This window comes from Schistocerca americana, chromosome X (genome assembly GCF_021461395.2).
Source record: "Schistocerca americana isolate TAMUIC-IGC-003095 chromosome X, iqSchAmer2.1, whole genome shotgun sequence".
Taxonomy (NCBI): domain Eukaryota; kingdom Metazoa; phylum Arthropoda; class Insecta; order Orthoptera; family Acrididae; genus Schistocerca; species Schistocerca americana.
Window position 1 is genome coordinate 172,097,911 of NC_060130.1, and position 18,045 is coordinate 172,115,955.

The window sequence follows — 18,045 nt, forward strand, 5'->3', positions numbered from 1 at the left end:
AAACCAGTCTCAGGACTGAAGACTACAACAACAACAACGAAGCTATGGAAGAGTGTGTGTGTGTGTGTGTGTGTGTGTGTGTGTGTGTGTGTGTGTGTGTATGTGTAAAGGGAAGAGGGAGACAAAGAGAAAGAGAGAGAGAGAGAGAGAGAGAGAGAGAGAGAGAGAGAGAAAGCAATATCTGTGTAGATGGAGGAAAGAATAAACTAAATAGGAACAGTAAAATGAATATTAACAACTAATCAGTAACTGTTAATTTCCTCCTCATTCTTTATGTTCATGTCTCCCTTGAACATTTTATGTTTACTTACCCCCTACTGCCCAGTACGCAGACCATTTTTCTATCTTTTTCTCGCTGCAAAATCAATTGTGTACTTTTTAAAAGAGTGATAGAATCTTTGTAATCATGCATATTTTTAAGAGTTATATTTTTATGGACACATTATGTTCTCATAAAATACAACAGAATAGAAGTGAGTCAAACTTACAAAAACATGCAATTTGGCAAAAGATTTTTTTTTAATTATTACAGTAAGTAGAATTTCACATATTCTTACTACAGTAAACTATGCAGCTTCTCACTATCACCATGACCTCAGCCCATAAATCGTATGATTCTATAATCTTCACTGTGACTAAAAACAAATTCAATTCTCACACATATTGTATACAATGTAAATCTTTATAAGATGGATCATGCAAATGACATGTTCGTCCAGTTCAGTGGCATTATAATTCACCAGTCGGTGTAATGTAAATAGGTGCAAAGTCTGCACTGTTATCTTGCTCTAAAGTGATGCTTTGTCGATTGTCCAGATCTAAAACAGAAAGATATATTAATAAAATTCCTTATTATTTGCTGCTACAATAATTTCATCGATATCCCACAACTACAACAGTAAATAAATAGTAAACAGCTTACAATGTAACATAGATCAAAAGTCAAATAGTGCTTCACATATACCCAAAATCTCAAATGGGTGCTAAGTAATACTTATAGTTGCTGATAGCTGGGTGGTGTACACACAAAAACAAAAATAGTTGGGTATGAATTTTCTCTGATAGCAATTTCATGAATATGGCTCTCATTGTAACGATAATAATTCTTTATATGGGTGATAGAATTCTGCTCAAAGTACACTATAGTAACCAATATTGTACATCAACTAAATTCTTAAATCAGAAATGACTACCACAACATTTCAAGGCTCAGATGGAGAACTGATTGACACTATGGATAGACTTAAGTCCCACATGACAAGAGAACACTGAAGGCCATATGTACTTCATGAAAGAATCACAAAATATGAAGGTGCACAAAAAAAGAATGACTAAAAGTTTCTTTTTCCTATCTATAGTGTACAACTGCATGATAATCCATACAAATGCCAAGAAATACTATCCTAGATATCTCAGTCAAATACCCAATGAAGCTGCAGGGATGTGCTGTTTCTCACTATGGTGATTTTGAATTGACAAGATAAATGATTTAAAAATGTCACTTGACTAAAAATGTTTCAAAAGCTCATTCATCTTTTGGCTGTCAGATCTGTCTCATTACATCTGTTCTCAGGGTGGGAGAAACATTTTAACACACGACTCAGATGAAGACTATCTCAAGGCGTCCTCAACCCATAGGCTGATTTTAACAGTAGTGCTTAACTAGACATAGGCCTATTGGAGGTGGTACATCTTTGCCTTCTTCCGACCATGAAACTGACTTCTGTAGTCAGTTATGAAGGGCTTACTATTCAACATGGGCTCTGAACCAAGAATCATCTTGGCAATTTTCACATTAATAAATCAATACCAGAGGTTAAAATACACTGACAGGAGAAAAAATTACAACACCAAAAAATAATTAATGTAGGCCAATGAAATTTTTAAAATACATTTTTCTAGGAAATATGTTTAATCAAACACTGCAAAATCACAGGTTAATGTAAGTGCAAGATAAGCCATAGCATATGTGGAATTCTTGTTTATTAATAACTGCTGTAACAGCTAAATGGATGGTTTGGGGGGAATAAACTTATGATAAACACCAAGAAAAAAACAACATTCCTAAATTTCTGTTTAAAAGGTGATGCATGCTGCACCAAAGTGACAATAAACTCCAACAAAATTTCGTCTTCTCTGGAAACTAAGTTTTTAGGCTTATGGCTTCAAAATAAATTCAAATGGCACACACATATAAACAAAATTAATGGAACACTAAATAAAATATGTTACAGTCTGCATTTACTCTCTGTCAAAGCAAGTTATAGCACTGTCCAAACTGCCTACTTTGCCCAATTCCACAACATCCTACTATACGGAATTATATTCTGGGGTAATACACCACTTAGTTTAGCCATCTTCTTAACTCAAAAAAGAACTGTAAGAGCAATGCCACATGCTTGACAGATTCTTGCAAACCCCTCTTTCAAAAGTTATCAATTCTCCCTCTTCCCTGTATGTATTTACCAGAAATCTGTAAATATATTAGAAAGAACTTAAAAGATGTAAATGGAAATTTTCATATTCATGAACATGATACAAGGCAAAAGGAAAAGTTTCATGTCCAGTCAATAAGGACATCAGCCTATAAAACCTTCACAGTAAACAGTGCTATACATATTTACAATAGTCTTCCACACAAAGTAAGAGACATCATCATTCTTACTCTTTCATAAAACCCTAAGGGCATTCTTATTGGATCATTGCTTCTATTCAGAAGCAGAATTTCAAGAATTTCTAGATCATTTGAGATACAAAAGACTTGCAGTGCAGCTACTGAAAGAACCTTTGCGGATAAAGCTAAAAATTCATGTATATGCTGAAATAATTACTGTATATATATGAATTAATAGAGGGAAACATTCCACATGGGAAAAATATACCTAAAAACAAAGATGATGTGACTTACCAAACGAAAGCGCTGGCACGTCGATAGACACACAAACAAACACAAACATACACACAAAATTCAAGCTTTCACAACAAACTGTTGCCTCATCAAGAAAGAGGGAAGGAGAGGGAAAGACGAAACAGGGTGATTCAAAAAGAATACCACAACTTTAAAAATGTGTATTTAATGAAAGAAACATAATATAACCTTCTGTTATACATCATTACAAAGAGTATTTAAAAAGGTTTTTTTCACTCAAAAACAAGTTCAGAGATGTTCAATATGGCCCCCTCCAGACACTCGAGCAATATCAACCTGATACTCCAACTCGTTCCACACTCTCTGTAGCATATCAGGCGTAACAGTTTGGATAGCTGCTGTTATTTCTCGTTTCAAATCATCAATGGTGGCTGGGAGAGGTGGCCGAAACACCATATCCTTAACATACCCCCATAAGAAAAAATCGCAGGGGGTAAGATCAGGGCTTCTTGGAGGCCAGTGATGAAGTGCTCTGTCACGGGCTGCCTGGCGGCCGATCCATCGCCTCGGGTAGTTGACGTTCAGGTAGTTACGGACAGATAAGTGCCAATGTGGTGGCGCTCCATCCTGCTGAAATATGAATTGTTGTGCTTCTTGTTCGAGCTGAGGGAACAGCCAATTCTCTAACACCTCCAGATACTGTAGTCCAGTTACAGTAGCACCTTCAAAGAAAGAGGGACCAAAACTTTATTGGCTGAAATGGCACAGAAAACGTTCACCTTAGGCGAGTCATGTTCATACTGAGTTGTTTCCCGCGGATTCTCAGTGCCCCATATACAGACATTGTGACGGTTGACTTTCCCGTTAGTGTGGAAAGTTACTTCATCACTAAACACAATCTTTGAAACGAAAGATTCATCTGTTTCCATTTGAGCAAGGATAAAATCACAGAAATCGATTCTTTTAATCTTATCAGCTGCAGACAGTGCTTGAACCAATTTCAGACGATAAGGTTTCATAACTAACCTTTTTCGTAGGACTCTCCATACAGTTGATTGTGAAATTTGCAGCTCTCTGCTAGCTCTGCGAGTCGATTTTCCTGGGCTGCGAACAAATGCTTGCTGGATGCGTGCTACATTTTCATCACTCGTTCTCGGCCGTCCAGAACTTTTCCCTTTGCACAAACACCCATTCTCTGTAAACTGTTTATACCAACGTTTAATACACCACCTATCAGGAGGTTTAACACCATACTTCGTTCGAAATGCATGCTGAACAGCTGTCATCGATTCACTTCTGCCATACTCAATAACACAAAAAGCTTTCTGTTGAGCGGTCGCCATCTTAGCATCAACTGACGCTGACGCCTAGTCAACAGCACCTCAAGCGAACAAACGTACAACTATATATATATATATATATATATATATATATATATATATATATATGTGTGTGTGTTTGTTCTGTATCCCACAATCTGGAAAGATTTACAGGATGAATCAATAAACCAATAAATCAATCAATAAATCAACTGCCAGAATGTTGAATGCACACATGCAAATGCATTCTGTTGTACAGTGCCAGATGTCAGTCTGTGGGATGGATTTCCATGCCTGTTGCACTTGGTCAGTCACTACAGGGGTGGTTAATGCTGTCTGTGTATGATGCTGGTGTCGTCACCCGATGATGTCCCATGTGTGCTCCATAGGAGACAGATCTGGTGATCGAGCAGGCCAAGACAACATGTCAACAGTCTGTAGATCATGTTGGGTTACAACAGCAGTATGTGGGTGAGCGTTGTCATGTTGAAAAACATCATCTGGAATGCTGTTCATGAATGGTAGCACAACAGGCCAAATCACCAGGCCGACATACAATTTTGCAGTCAGAGTGCATGGGATAACTGTGTGAGTGCTCCTGCTGTCGTACAAAATCACATCTCAGACCATAACTCCCGGCGTAAGTCCAACGTGTGTAGCACACAGATAGGTGGGTGTTGGTCCTCAACTGGCCATTGCAGGGAGCATGGCTCAGTATTTCTACAGGGGACTTCCAAGGACTTGTTGAGTACATTCCATGCCGAGTTGCTGCACTACACCACTCAAAAGAGGTCTGACATGATATTAGGAAGTATCCCTTGACTTGTGTCACCTCAGTGTAGTTCTCACAGACAATACAATACAAATGGCTACAAAAATGAGCAACTGGAAACTGCTAGCTGAATCTGACCACTTGTTCATTGCATCTAGCTCAATGGTTTCAAATTACTGAACAGATACACTCAGTGATTCCAACAGCTTCATGTAACACTACTGAACATGGGCTTGTGTTGTATACTGTCCAGTGAAAAAAGTCGGAATGCTTAATAAACATCTTCACATATAAGTTCCAAATTCCTTTACATCAGTAGCTTTAAATACACACCTACAACTAGGAACAGGAAAATTATGCATAAACATGACAGATAACTCAAATTCAGCAGTTTTTACTGACATAACATAAAATCGGTAGCTTCTATAAAATTTCTCCATTTACATTTAAAAATCTTATAAATCTGTAGGCACCAGTTTTCTGATATAGATAACTGGAGGTTATTTAATGTCGGCCGTGGCCATTTCTTGATGACTCTGGGGCAAGGTTGCAGTACGAATGAATTGTGAATCACAAACTGATGTGCTTAATTTTCATATACCAGTGAGCCCATGTAAGTGAATGATAAATTGGTTTAGAATGGGTCAACTACCAGCCCATATAAGCAAATGATCAAGATTTTTAGAATGGGTCAACTGTCAAACTCTCAGTAAACTGTCTCAACGGTTTAAAGGCAGGCAATGGAGGCATTTGTTTATACATACTTAGTTAAGTATGGAAAAAAGGCTAATGTAAACACATTCTATTTGTTCCCTTATAATGGTAACTCCAGCTTGGAACATCAACAAATTTAGGGAAAGGATACATTGTTACTCACCATATAAATGACTCGTTGAGTTGCAGACAGGCACAGCAAGAAGACTGTTACACATCAATAGCAAAGAAAACACACACACATTCACACAAGTAAGCACACTTCCTGCACACGCCACTGCTATCACTGGCAGCTCCAACCGGAATGCGACTGTCACATGAATAACAATATGGAATGGAGAAGTTGTGACGAAGCAAGCTGGGATATTTTCACTTCACTCTTGTTTTGCCATCTGCCTCCTTAAATTCATGTTTTCATTTTAACTAATTACTATTAACATACATGAGTATAATCTGCATTTTCATAAAACAGGAAGGTTGTCCCTCAGTATTAAAGAATATAACACCAGATCTAATTTTGTGCTTAGTTTTATGTATGTAATTGATTTTCTAATTTATTTTGACTATTCCTGGTTAATGTCTTTCATTATAGGGTGAAATCAGTAATTGTTTCATAATGTAAATTTTATTGTTGACTTGTAAACACATTTATATTCTATAATAACGATAAACATTTGGAAAAATAATCACTAGGATTCTTAAAGTATTTATCTGGCTTTATTCGAAAACATAGCAAAGCCAGCTCTTAATTAATTCCAAAGTAATTACCAGTTTCATCAAAAGTATTGTTTGCATACCTATATCTGTTAATTTCATTATTCAAACAAATAATACAGCTTAACCCTTGTAGTAGAAGAAACAGTTAAAAAGACAGAATTTTTCAGTGTATTCAATTAATTTAATGAGTTATGTTTTAATAGTAATTTCTGCAACTTAAATATTGAACAATGTGTAGTTTCAGAGCCTATTATTGTGATGACATATAAAGGTCTGATTTTTGGTCCTGCGACATTCAGTCCATGGTTGATTTTCAGACGAGAAACCCGTGCTGGTTAGGTCAACAACAATGCATCAACTTATCAGTGAAATAAGTGTAAGACAAATAGGTCACGTGTTGAAACGATGACAGTGCCTGTTCAATATGTACTATATTATTCTGCAAGAACTGTGAACTGTGTGGTTAGGTTTTTACTCCTCACAGATATTCAACAGTAAACTATTGTAGCAGCATGTTGACATTTGCTTGCAACCTATTAATGAGGCTTATCAAAGTTAACCAATAGTGGACTGGCTATATCGCTGTGTATTATTGGGGGGGGGGAGTTCTAAATAGTGAAAGTAAAGAACTGTGAAACGCCGCAAATGTGCACCTGTCAGTTACATCATTTAAAGTAGTCAATCTTGAACTTCCAGCCTCCATTTTTCAGCCGGTATCACAACGCAGTACGTCGACACTGAGGACCATCAACGAAGAGTTAAAGCAGGGGAACGTCACAAGGTGAAGGGGTAGGAAGGCAGGGTATGGGTGGGAGAGAGAAGAGCACTGTCTGGTGGGACGTGCAAGAACTAGAGACTGCCAGGCACGGCATTGTGTGGTGGGGTGTGAGGAAAAAAAGGCAAAAGCTGTTAATGTGTAACAGTCTTTTCATTTAATATGTAACAGTCATTTCATTGTGCCTGCCTGTAATGCAACAGGTCATCCTTACAGTGAGCAGCAATCTATCTTTTTCATAACGCTGTTGATATTCTGTTACAAATATTGTTTGATATGTTTGTATGTATGTATTCTTGATAGCAAATAAATGTTGATGTTTTGAAATATTGTTTCACTTCTCAGCACTTTAACATACCAAACTGATCGAGAACATAAGTTATGAAGTTTGCTTTGGCTATTAATAAACTTTATTATTGGTTCCTCAATTCTGATACTATACTCCTGCTTGAAACCATCATTTTATTAATTCTTTTTTAAAGTTACAGCGCCTTTAGCATGAAACCACTGATGCTGTTGCAAGACAGACATCTGGTGGTACACTGAGGTACTTTACGACTGTAGTGCATTGAAGCAGTCACTCACAGAGTCCAAAGCAACAGCTGGTGTGGAGATTGTGTGGTTGTAGGAGACTGTGACATGTAACTTTTTTATTATAGTGGCCGTATTGAGAAAATTATTGACAGTAAAAGAAATTATATCTTAAGTTACTGTAACATAAATATGAATTTGTACTACTACTTTTAAAAGTGGTTTCAAAATGAAGCCACTGGAACAGTACGTAGTTTTGACATAAAATTTATTAAATTTTACGCCAATTTTTGCAATTATTTATGACTATTATTTGTTTTAAATATTATGAGTTCATGGAAAAAATGCAAAATAGGATCAGGCCTGATCATGTTTTGCAATCAATGGAGTATGTCGCATGCCTCAACAAGGACATTGCACAATGTTTTCAAATAATTCATGAGGCAATTATTTGCTTCGATATTCTACACGCCTGGTATCCCATGTACCTAACAACCAGCCAATCTGAACATGTCTTAATCAGGCAAAATGTATCATTGATAAATAAATAATAAATACATCCCAGCAACCTAGACTGCTTGTCACCTCAAGTATACTACTGATTGCTGCACCATACTCACCATGTTTGACAAACATTTTTACTTTATAGTGTCAAATAATGAAAACTCCAGGTTGGAAGATCTGCAATATAAGAAAAAAGATAGATTGCTACTCACCATAAAGATGGCATGTGGAGTTGCAGACAAGTACAACAAAAAGATTGTTACACATTTAGCTTTTGGCTATAACCTTCTTCAGAAAATGGAACAAACACACACACACACATTCATTCACGCAAGCAAACACACCTCATGTATACATGACTGCCATTTTCGGCAGCTTGGAATCGATGTGTAAGTGAGGTGTGCTTGCTTGTATGAATGACTGTGTGTGTGGCGTTCCCTGAAGAAGGCTCTGCATGAAAGCTAAATGTGTAACAGTCTTTTCATTGTGCCTGTCTGCAATGCAATGTGTCATCTTTGCAGGAGTAGCAATGTAACTTTTGCCTTATATTGTTACTTTCGAATCTGCATGATTTTAATGAGCTTGTAATTGACCACTTTGCTGAAGGGAAGGAGAGGAGAATGGATTTTATCTACAAACCTATTAATTAAGGTACGGGTAGTGTCTAAATTTTGTTTCATGCAGAGAATATTAAAAATTATATACCTGAGCATAAATTTTTATATTTTAGTATTAGGGTAAAGATTGTGATAGATGAAGGTTTCTATTATGTCACTTGATAATACTTTAAATTATATATTTTCACCGGTCAATAAATGTTCTGAGAAGACAAAACTTTGCATGTTATTGCTTGGACAAAATCTCTTAATCTACAGCCCACTGGTTGGCTCTTTTAGTGTTGAAAATTGATATTGATTTTTGTTTTCACAGCTGAGATACATGTGTAATCTTAAAACAATGATTCATTTCCCGTTTAAAAACTGATGGCTAGATGCAGTCTCAGCCGGTAACAGCTTTATCTGCCGAAGTCATACTTCCTGATCCTTTTGCCCACCACATCATGGGAAAAATGTCACATTTTGGAGAGATCTTTTGTGTGGTACATTAATTAAACTGCAAAGTTCCTTAGTACACAACAGTAAACACAAAAACCACCAAAGTCAGCACTTTAACTTTATCGAACATGCAAATCAACATGGCATCTTGTTGTTTTGCTTCTTTCAGTCACTCTGGCTATGCTACAGGTCACACACTTATCAAAGACTTCATTTCATAAAATACTAAAAATAATTACAAGTAAATATTGCAATAAACATTCCCAATGTCCTGTTCTACTTCCAGAAACATGTTTGTGTGATGTCATGTGTCCTGTGCTGTGACTGATTGACAGATGCAAACCAAGCAGATGCCATATTGATTTGTGTGTTTTTGAAGCTGAGTGCAGTATTTGGCAGTTTTTGTTTTTATATTTATATCTCACAAAAATATGCAGTTTAACTGATGTGCAGAATTAATTATCTTTCCAAAATGTGTCACTTTTGGTACGATTTGCTGTGAAAATGTTTTGAGATGTATGATGTCAGTGGATAAAACAGTTACCTCTGTTACAATTTAAAACAGTTTGAAGATGGATTCATTATTATGGGAAAAGGAACTGTTAATTATGAAACACAAATTGTTGAAAATATGATGAGAATTAATTCAGGCAGAGGTGAAGGGGACAGTGAAATGCACTGGATTGAACCTTCAAACTAGGCAGGCTTCTCTTATGACCATAGGTATGTGGAATTTTGTCTTCACAGCAGTAGGTTCTTCCTTCCGCAATAGGATGGCAATGATGAACTTTATTAATGATGATATGGCAAAGAGATTGTTATTTAAACAAGAAATGGCAAGTCCCTGCAGTATAGACATTCCGAAAGGGTACAACTCCCTTCAAAATTTAGTGAAACAGTAACTTTTCACGTCAATAGAAAATATGGACAGTGTAAAAAATCTGTTGTTGTATTGAAGGCAGTTTGACTTCCATGTTCAAATATAGATGCCAAGCAGCAGTATTCACACTATACATGGTGTCCCGTGTATGTTGACCACCCCAAATAAGTTTCTGTGCAGAATCAAACTGTAACATGTATCAAGTAAATTTGGTTTAGCTACCATGAGAACATTAACCAGTATGACCGACTTTTTTGTACCTTTGTTCATTACAAAGATATTAACAACAGTACATCCTTTATAAATAGTATTCTGTATTTTTTATTTGATAATCCACTTCCTCTTCTCAAGACTTGCTTAGAAAAGTGCCACAGTCTACCATTCAAGTAAACATGATTTTATTAAAAATAACACAAAACTGACTTTGACTCTCCTGTACAAGCACATAGCACAAGGTACCCTGGGTAATGTAACTCATCCACTTCCTGGAGTTTACAGTAAACAAATGCAACACACAAGGATAATTCACACTGGTCACTCAGTAAACCGTCTTCAGTTGCAGTTTTGTTTCCTTACAGAAATTTGAGGTTACAATAATACTTACTTTTGAAAAACTTTCAACTTTGTTAGGATGCAGAGTTATTTGTTTTTTGACTGGTTAATTTCAATAGGTTTGATGTAAAAGCTTTCTAAATAATAGAAAAAAGTGACATGTGTGATGTCAATAAATGTATTACAAAATGTATTCAGTGATTGTGAATTCTTTGACATCAGTTGCATTAGGTATAGACCTGCTAACTATTTCTGTAACATGAAAATTTGTGCCATACAGGACTCGAACCCAGAGCTTCCACTTATCATGAGCAGTTGCCTAAACCACTTTGGCTATCCACGCACACTTCCCAGACTAATCCAAATCTCCATATGCCACACTGTATACTTCACTGATGCTCGCAACATTACTTGGATTCTCGCAACAGGGAGAATGAGACTACAAGGAGTCAAAATCAACGTTGTTATCATTGTTTTGCCCATCTACACATGTTTCATATAGTTCATTTTACAATGTATGCTTCTTCAGCCATGCATTCATGTCTGAAGAAACAGAAATTGTAAAATAAAGCGAAATATTCTACAACTAATAGGTATATGTTCATTATCAACATAAAACTTAAAAAAAATGACAAAAGCAATGAAACTAGCAAATTGTTGAAAACACAATGAGAATTACTTCAGGCAGAGGTGAAGGGAACAGTGAAATGCACTGGGTTGAGCCTTCAAACTAGGCAGGCTTCTCTTATGACCATAGATAAGTAGAATTTTAATTTCACAGCAGTGGGTACTTGCTTCAGCAATAGGGTATAAGACTGTTGTCTGGAAATCATTTTAAATGATTAATTATCTCATTTTGTGCTAATTACATTATTTTTCCCTTTTGAATTTCAGGATTTAAAAAAATGGAAATGAAATTCAAATAATCTGAAAGACCACTAAAATGCTCCTTTTGAGTTGTGTGATGCCTGTGATGTCACTGGCTAGCTCGCTGCTCCTACTGTCATAAAGCTCATTCACAGTGATGTCTTGTTTTAGAAGTTGCGTTTCAACAAATGGGTTATAAATGGTGTGTTGCACCGCACTGTACAAACATATCTACAAAAACTCCTGAAAAATTGTTTTTGAGTGTCCCAAAGAATTAGAAGATGCACAATAAGTCATTGCGCTGTACCAATGAAATGCCAAAACGCCAATGCACAAATTCCCTAACTTAAGAATGTCCTGCACTCTGAAGTTAACATTAATTTACTTCCAAGATATGCTTTCCCACTGTTGCAAGGAAGGACAGCACCATCCAATGAAATTAAACTCACAGTGAAAATTCGAAGAATTAACTGTTGTTATATACAACACTGTGTGCTCACTTTGGCAGCTCAGCTGATGGACTACAATAGTTAACAATCAGTCATCCATAGGTCAATGCTTCAAATCCTGTCTGAAGGAATATTTTAACTTATTTGTAAAGGCCTCAACAATCCTCTCACATGAAAACGAAATCACATTTGCAAAACTTCACAACACTGGTCAGAAACATAGCATTGTTAAGTTTTCCTTGCTATTTACATACTCTTGCAATCGCAACCTCTGTTCACATACGTCACCTTCAAGAAGATTTCTAGTTAATGTGACCAAACACTTTTCACTCTGTTGGACACAATCCTTTTTTCATCTTTGTAGTGTCCACGTGGGGTCCTTATCATTAAAAGTTTTATCATCTTACACAAATATAGAAAGTAAGTCTAACATTGATGTTAGTTTCCACTAAAAAATATCACAGCCCTTACGTTTGTGTCAGCTGCATGTTTTATATTTCTCCGCATACAAAACCTCATTCATCTACATCTACATACATACCCCGCAATCCACCATACGGTGCGTGATAGAGGGTACCTCGTACCACAACTAGCATCTTCTCTCCCTGTTCCACTCCCAAACAGAACGAGGGAAAAATGACTGCCTATATGCCTCTGTACGAGCCCTAATCTCTCTTATCTTATCTTTGTGGTCTTTCCGCGAAATATAAGTTGGCGGCAGTAAAATTGTACTGCAGTCAGCCTCAAATGCTGGTTCTCTAGATTTCCTCAGTACCAATTCACGAAAAGAACGCCTTCTTTCCTCCAGAGACTCCCACCCAAGTTCCTGAAGCATTTCCGTAACACTTGCATGATGATCAAACCTACCAATAACAAATCTAGCAGCCCGCCTCTGAATTTCTTCTATGTCCTCTCTCAATCAGACCTGATAGGGATCCCAAATGCTCGAGCGGTACTCAAGAATAGGTCGTATTAGTGTTTTATAAGCGGTCTCCTTTACAGATGAACCACATCTTCCCAAAATTCTACCAATGAACTGAAGACGACTATCCGCCTTCCCCACAACTGCCATTACATGCTTGTCCCACTTCACATCGCTCTGCAGTGTTACGCTCAAATATTTAATCGACGTGACTGTGTCAAGTGCTACACTACTAAAGGAGTATTCGAACATTACGGGATTCTTTTTCCTATTCATCTGCATTAATTTACATTTATCTATATTTAGAGTTAGCTGCCATTCTTTACACCAATCACAAATCCTGTCCAAGTCATCTTGTATCCTCCTACAGTCACTCAACGACGACACCTTCCCATACTCCACAGCATCATCAGCAAACAGCCGCACATTGCTATCCACCCTATCCAAAAGATCATTAATGTAGATAGAAAACAACAGCGGACCTACCACACTTCCCTGGGGCACTCCAGATGATACCCTCACCTTCGATGAACACTCACCATCGAGGACAACGTACTGGGTTCTATTACTTAAGAAGTCTTCGAGCCACTCACATATTTGGGAACCAATCCCATATGCTCGTACCTTAGTTAGGAGTCTGCAGTGGGGCACCGAGTGAAACACTTTCCGGAAGTCAAGGAATATGGCATCCGTCTGATACCTTTCATCCATGGTACGCAAGATATCATGTGAAAAAAGGACGGGTTGTGTTTCGCAGGAGCGATGCTTTCTAAAGCCGTGCTGATCCATGGACAGCAACTTCTCTGTCTCAAGGAAATTCATTATATTCGAACTGAGAATATGCTCGAGAATCCTGCAACAAACCGATGTTAAGGATATTGGTCTGTAATTTTGAGGATCCATCCTTCTACCCTTCTTATATATACAGGCATCACCTGCGCTTTTTTCCAGTGGATCGCGGCTTCGCGTTGGGCAAGAGATTCGTGATAAATGCAAGCTAAATAAGTAGCCAATGCAGTAGAGTACTCTCTGTAAAACCGAATTGGAATCCCATCAGGACCTGGCGATTTATTTATTTTCAACCCATTCAGCTGCTTCACAACCCCAGGGATGTTCTCCATATGGGAATCTGTATGAGACTCAAACGGCGGTATGTTTGTGCAATCCTCCTGCGTGAAAGATTTCTCAAATGCTAAATTTAAAATTTCGGCTTTCATTTTGCTGTCTTCCGTTGCCAGGCCAGACTGATCAGTGAGTGACTGGATGGAAGCCTTTGACCTCCTTACCGATTTTACGTAAGGCCAGATTTTCCTTGGGTTTTCAGCAAGATCTTTTGCTAAGGTGTGATGGTGGTAGTGGTTGTATGCTTCGCGCATCGCTCTTTTTACAGCAGCACAAATCTCTACTAACTTTTGCCTGTCCTCATTCTCCCGATCTTTCTTGTACCGTGAGTGCAACTGTCTTCGCTTCGTGAGCATCTCTGAATTGCGCTGTTAAACCACAGTGGGTCTTTTCCGTCCATAACCGCTTCGGCACATACTTCTCCAATGCATGATTTACAATGTGTTTAAAATTTGCCCATAATTCTTCCACGTCCATCGTACCGGAAGTAAATGAAGTCGATTCATTTACTAAGTGGGATGCTAACAACTGCTTATCTGCTCTTTCTAGTAAGAATACTCACCTAGCCTTCTTGACCGACTTTTTAACTTTCGTAACCATAGCCGTAATGACAACATCATGATCACTAATCCCTGTCTCAACACTGACACCGTCGATGAGGTCTGGTCCGTTCGTGGCTACCAGATCTAAAATATTTCCATTACGTGTTGACTGTTGATGTAGCTGCTCAAGACAGTTTTCGGATAATGTGTTCAAAAGTAATTCACACGATTGGCTTGTCTGTACCACCTGTAATGAATCCATAGACATCCCAGTCTATACTAGGTAGGTTGAAGTCGCCTCCAACTAATATAACATGATCCGAGTACTTCTGCAATAGAGTGTAGACTCCCTTTGAATGATTCTAGAACTGTCACGGTGGAACCTGGTGGCTGGTAATAACACCCAACCGTTAACTTTATTTCTCCTACCCCAGTTAAATGTGTCCAGATAACTTCACAATCACACTGTACTTTGACCTCAGTAGACACAATATTTTTGTCAACTGCAATGAAGAAACCACCTCCAACGGTGTCTAATCTGTCTTTCCGATACACATTCCAACCCTCACTAAATATTTCAGAACTTCCTATCTCATGGTTCAGCCAGGTCTCAGTCCCGAGAATAATTTGCGTGCCACATGCTTGTCATACACCTCATTGTACTGTGGGTGTGATGAGAGAGGCCAGCATAGGTACATCCTAAAGAGTTTCCCTATGACGCTGCTGCCGAAGATGACAGCATTGTCTTACTACAGTGCCAGCAGTGCGAGAGTTATATTAGACAGAACTGTGTAGCAAAGTTTACAGTCCCTTGTACACTGAGAGAAGAGACTATTATTCTGTACTGTATCAACTGATATGTTAGTGCTCAGTGGAAATGGCAAATATACACAGACAGTCCTGTGGCCACAGATTGTTTCAAAGTTAAATATTTCATCTTGTTCAGGTTACAGCATTAAGTATGTTTGTGATTCAAAAAGTTACGTTAAGATGCATATTTATAACATGTCTTTGAACCAATGATCTCATAATAATAACAACAATAATAAATATGAACATCACATCAGCACCATTTCACAATTAAGTTATTCAGCTTTTAATGCAAACATTTTAGGTTATACAAATTGTGAGTGCCACATTTACATGGCAGCTTGGTCACACCACATACAACTTGGCCTTACCTTCACATTTCGTAACAACAACATATATCACAACCGAAACAAATTTTCAGTATTATTAAGTTATTTTTGGCACACAGAAGACATAATATAATTTTTCTCTTGTACAAACTGTTGGCATATGGACAGATGCAGCCAATTTCACAGAATGTTACATTCAGGTTACCACATAATAGTGCCTTATTTATTTTCCTAATCGAAAAAAGGTCTTCCACACAAATATGTTGATCAGAACATTGTAGCAGTTTTGCAACGTCATTATGGAGACATGAAAACTTTACCTGAAGAAATCAACATAGACATCCTGGACAGTTTTAATGTAAAAGGATTTGTCATTAAAACAGGTCAATCAGTTATACCTGTACATACACAGAGACACTTTCAACTGAAACAGCAAACAGTCTTGAAAACAGTTCAAGAACAAATGGAAATTTGGCAGTGTCCTCAAAATATTTAGGAAACTATCCTTGCCATTCTTTCAAGGCCACAGTGAACTCTTCAAACCTCACATTTTCTTCAGTGGCAGTGAACTTATGGAACTGGGCTGGGTTTGTCAGAATGTGTCCCTCCTATAGCACAATTTTCTTTTTAACTGCATCCCCATCAAATCAGAAAGAAGTGTCCACTTAAAATGCAAGGCCTGCAATCCATTCCAGACATTCTACTTTTTGTTCCTGCACACCTTTTTCCTTCACAAATTCAACAATAAAAATCATTCCAGCATGTCCCCTGACTTAACCTACATACTTTGCAGTAATATATAAATTTTCATATTGTCCATTCAATGCCATCACAACTGCTGCAACTGATAAAGGAATAATATGTGCAACTTCAGAAATTTTGCTATTCATGCTGCCAATTTTATCACATGCTGCATGCCTGCAAATTTAGCACGAAGTGCTTCTTGATGTACAGAACAGGGAATCCTGTCTGTCAATCATTGTAAATTATTGTTCTTTCATTGCCACCTAAATCTTTAAATTCTTTCTGCATGGTACTGTAATGTCGTCTCATAGCAAATTTGTAGTGCCCATTTCTTATGTGACTGCATAAGATACACTGGGAATTCTCACCCCTCTCTTCTGTCAGTCCCATTCAGTTTTAAAGGTTGTGATGATAGATCACTAGAATGTCTCTTTTTGTGCTAACTGCCACTGGACCTATGACGGTCCTTCATACCGTGAACAAATAGCAGAAGGTAAACAGAGCTGAAGAGAGTTGTAACAAACAAAAAATGCCACTCTGCAATACTAAATGAAGTGCCATGCTGTTGTGGGTACTTCCAAAAAGGACATAGCAAAGCTGAGACAGGCCAGGTCTTCGCCCGCCCACAGCCCACACACACCGTCTGTGTGAAGTTCAGCATGCCACGGGTGCCTCTGTTGTACACTTCCCACTCACCAGACATGTATTTCATTTTAATTTCTTTAGTATTTTCTTTCTAGTTTTGGAACAGAGAAACACCACCACTATCACATGTGTCACTGCATGACCATCACATATGCTGCAATACATTTTAGATTTCCATCACACCACTTTTCGCACATTTAGACATAATTATATCAAACATTTGGATAAACACGAGATGAAATGAATTCCATAATGAACCAATCAGCACATGACACACGACACACCACCAGTCACATAACATCTACACATCAATTTGCAGCCACCTTATTTTCTTAAGGCTTGTTATTTCATTCCTCTATCCTACCGGATATAAGCCCACACACATTCATAGATATGCAGGTGGTGTAAATCTTTGTTTGAGCATTTTGTGTAAGAGCCAATACAATCTTCAATAATTCTGATACAAATTACCAGTTTAATTTTATCTTGGTGGAATTCTTGACAAGTTCTTAGTAGAATTTGAACTGAACCAGCACTGCACTTAGCAATTATTTATTGAATATGCTTTGAACATAAACACAGAGAACATATGTCATGCCCATTTATATGGTGATTAGCAGAAATAGCAGAACATCTGTTTACATTGTCAGATATCAACCAGAATATTGGGTTGAACAACTTTCTGCTTTAATAATTATGGTCCTATTGGTAACGGAGTACTCTCACTTTCCAGTGTGTGAGTTTATTCAGCCAACCAGTAATGGCAGTAGCAACAATCTGGAAGCAAAATGATATGCTATCATTCACCTGTAGCTATATCAAATATTGTGCCTTAAAATCATGAAGGATTTGCTATTGTTCCCACTACTCAAATATGTATAATAAAACCATTTGTGTCATCTGATGAGCCTACCTCATCATGCCACT

General features: G+C 37.6%; 1 protein-coding gene across 1 annotated transcript in view; it reads right to left on the bottom strand.

Annotated features, from left to right (window-relative positions):
* Positions 1-607: 607 nt before the first annotated feature.
* Positions 608-18,045, bottom strand: part of LOC124556863 — a 124,106-nt gene continuing 106,668 nt past the window's right edge. Inside the window, exon 7 of the mRNA XM_047130887.1 lies at positions 608-818. Within this exon, the coding sequence (XP_046986843.1) occupies positions 730-818 (89 nt within the window). The 3' untranslated portion in view covers positions 608-729. The remainder of the gene's footprint in view (positions 819-18,045) is intronic.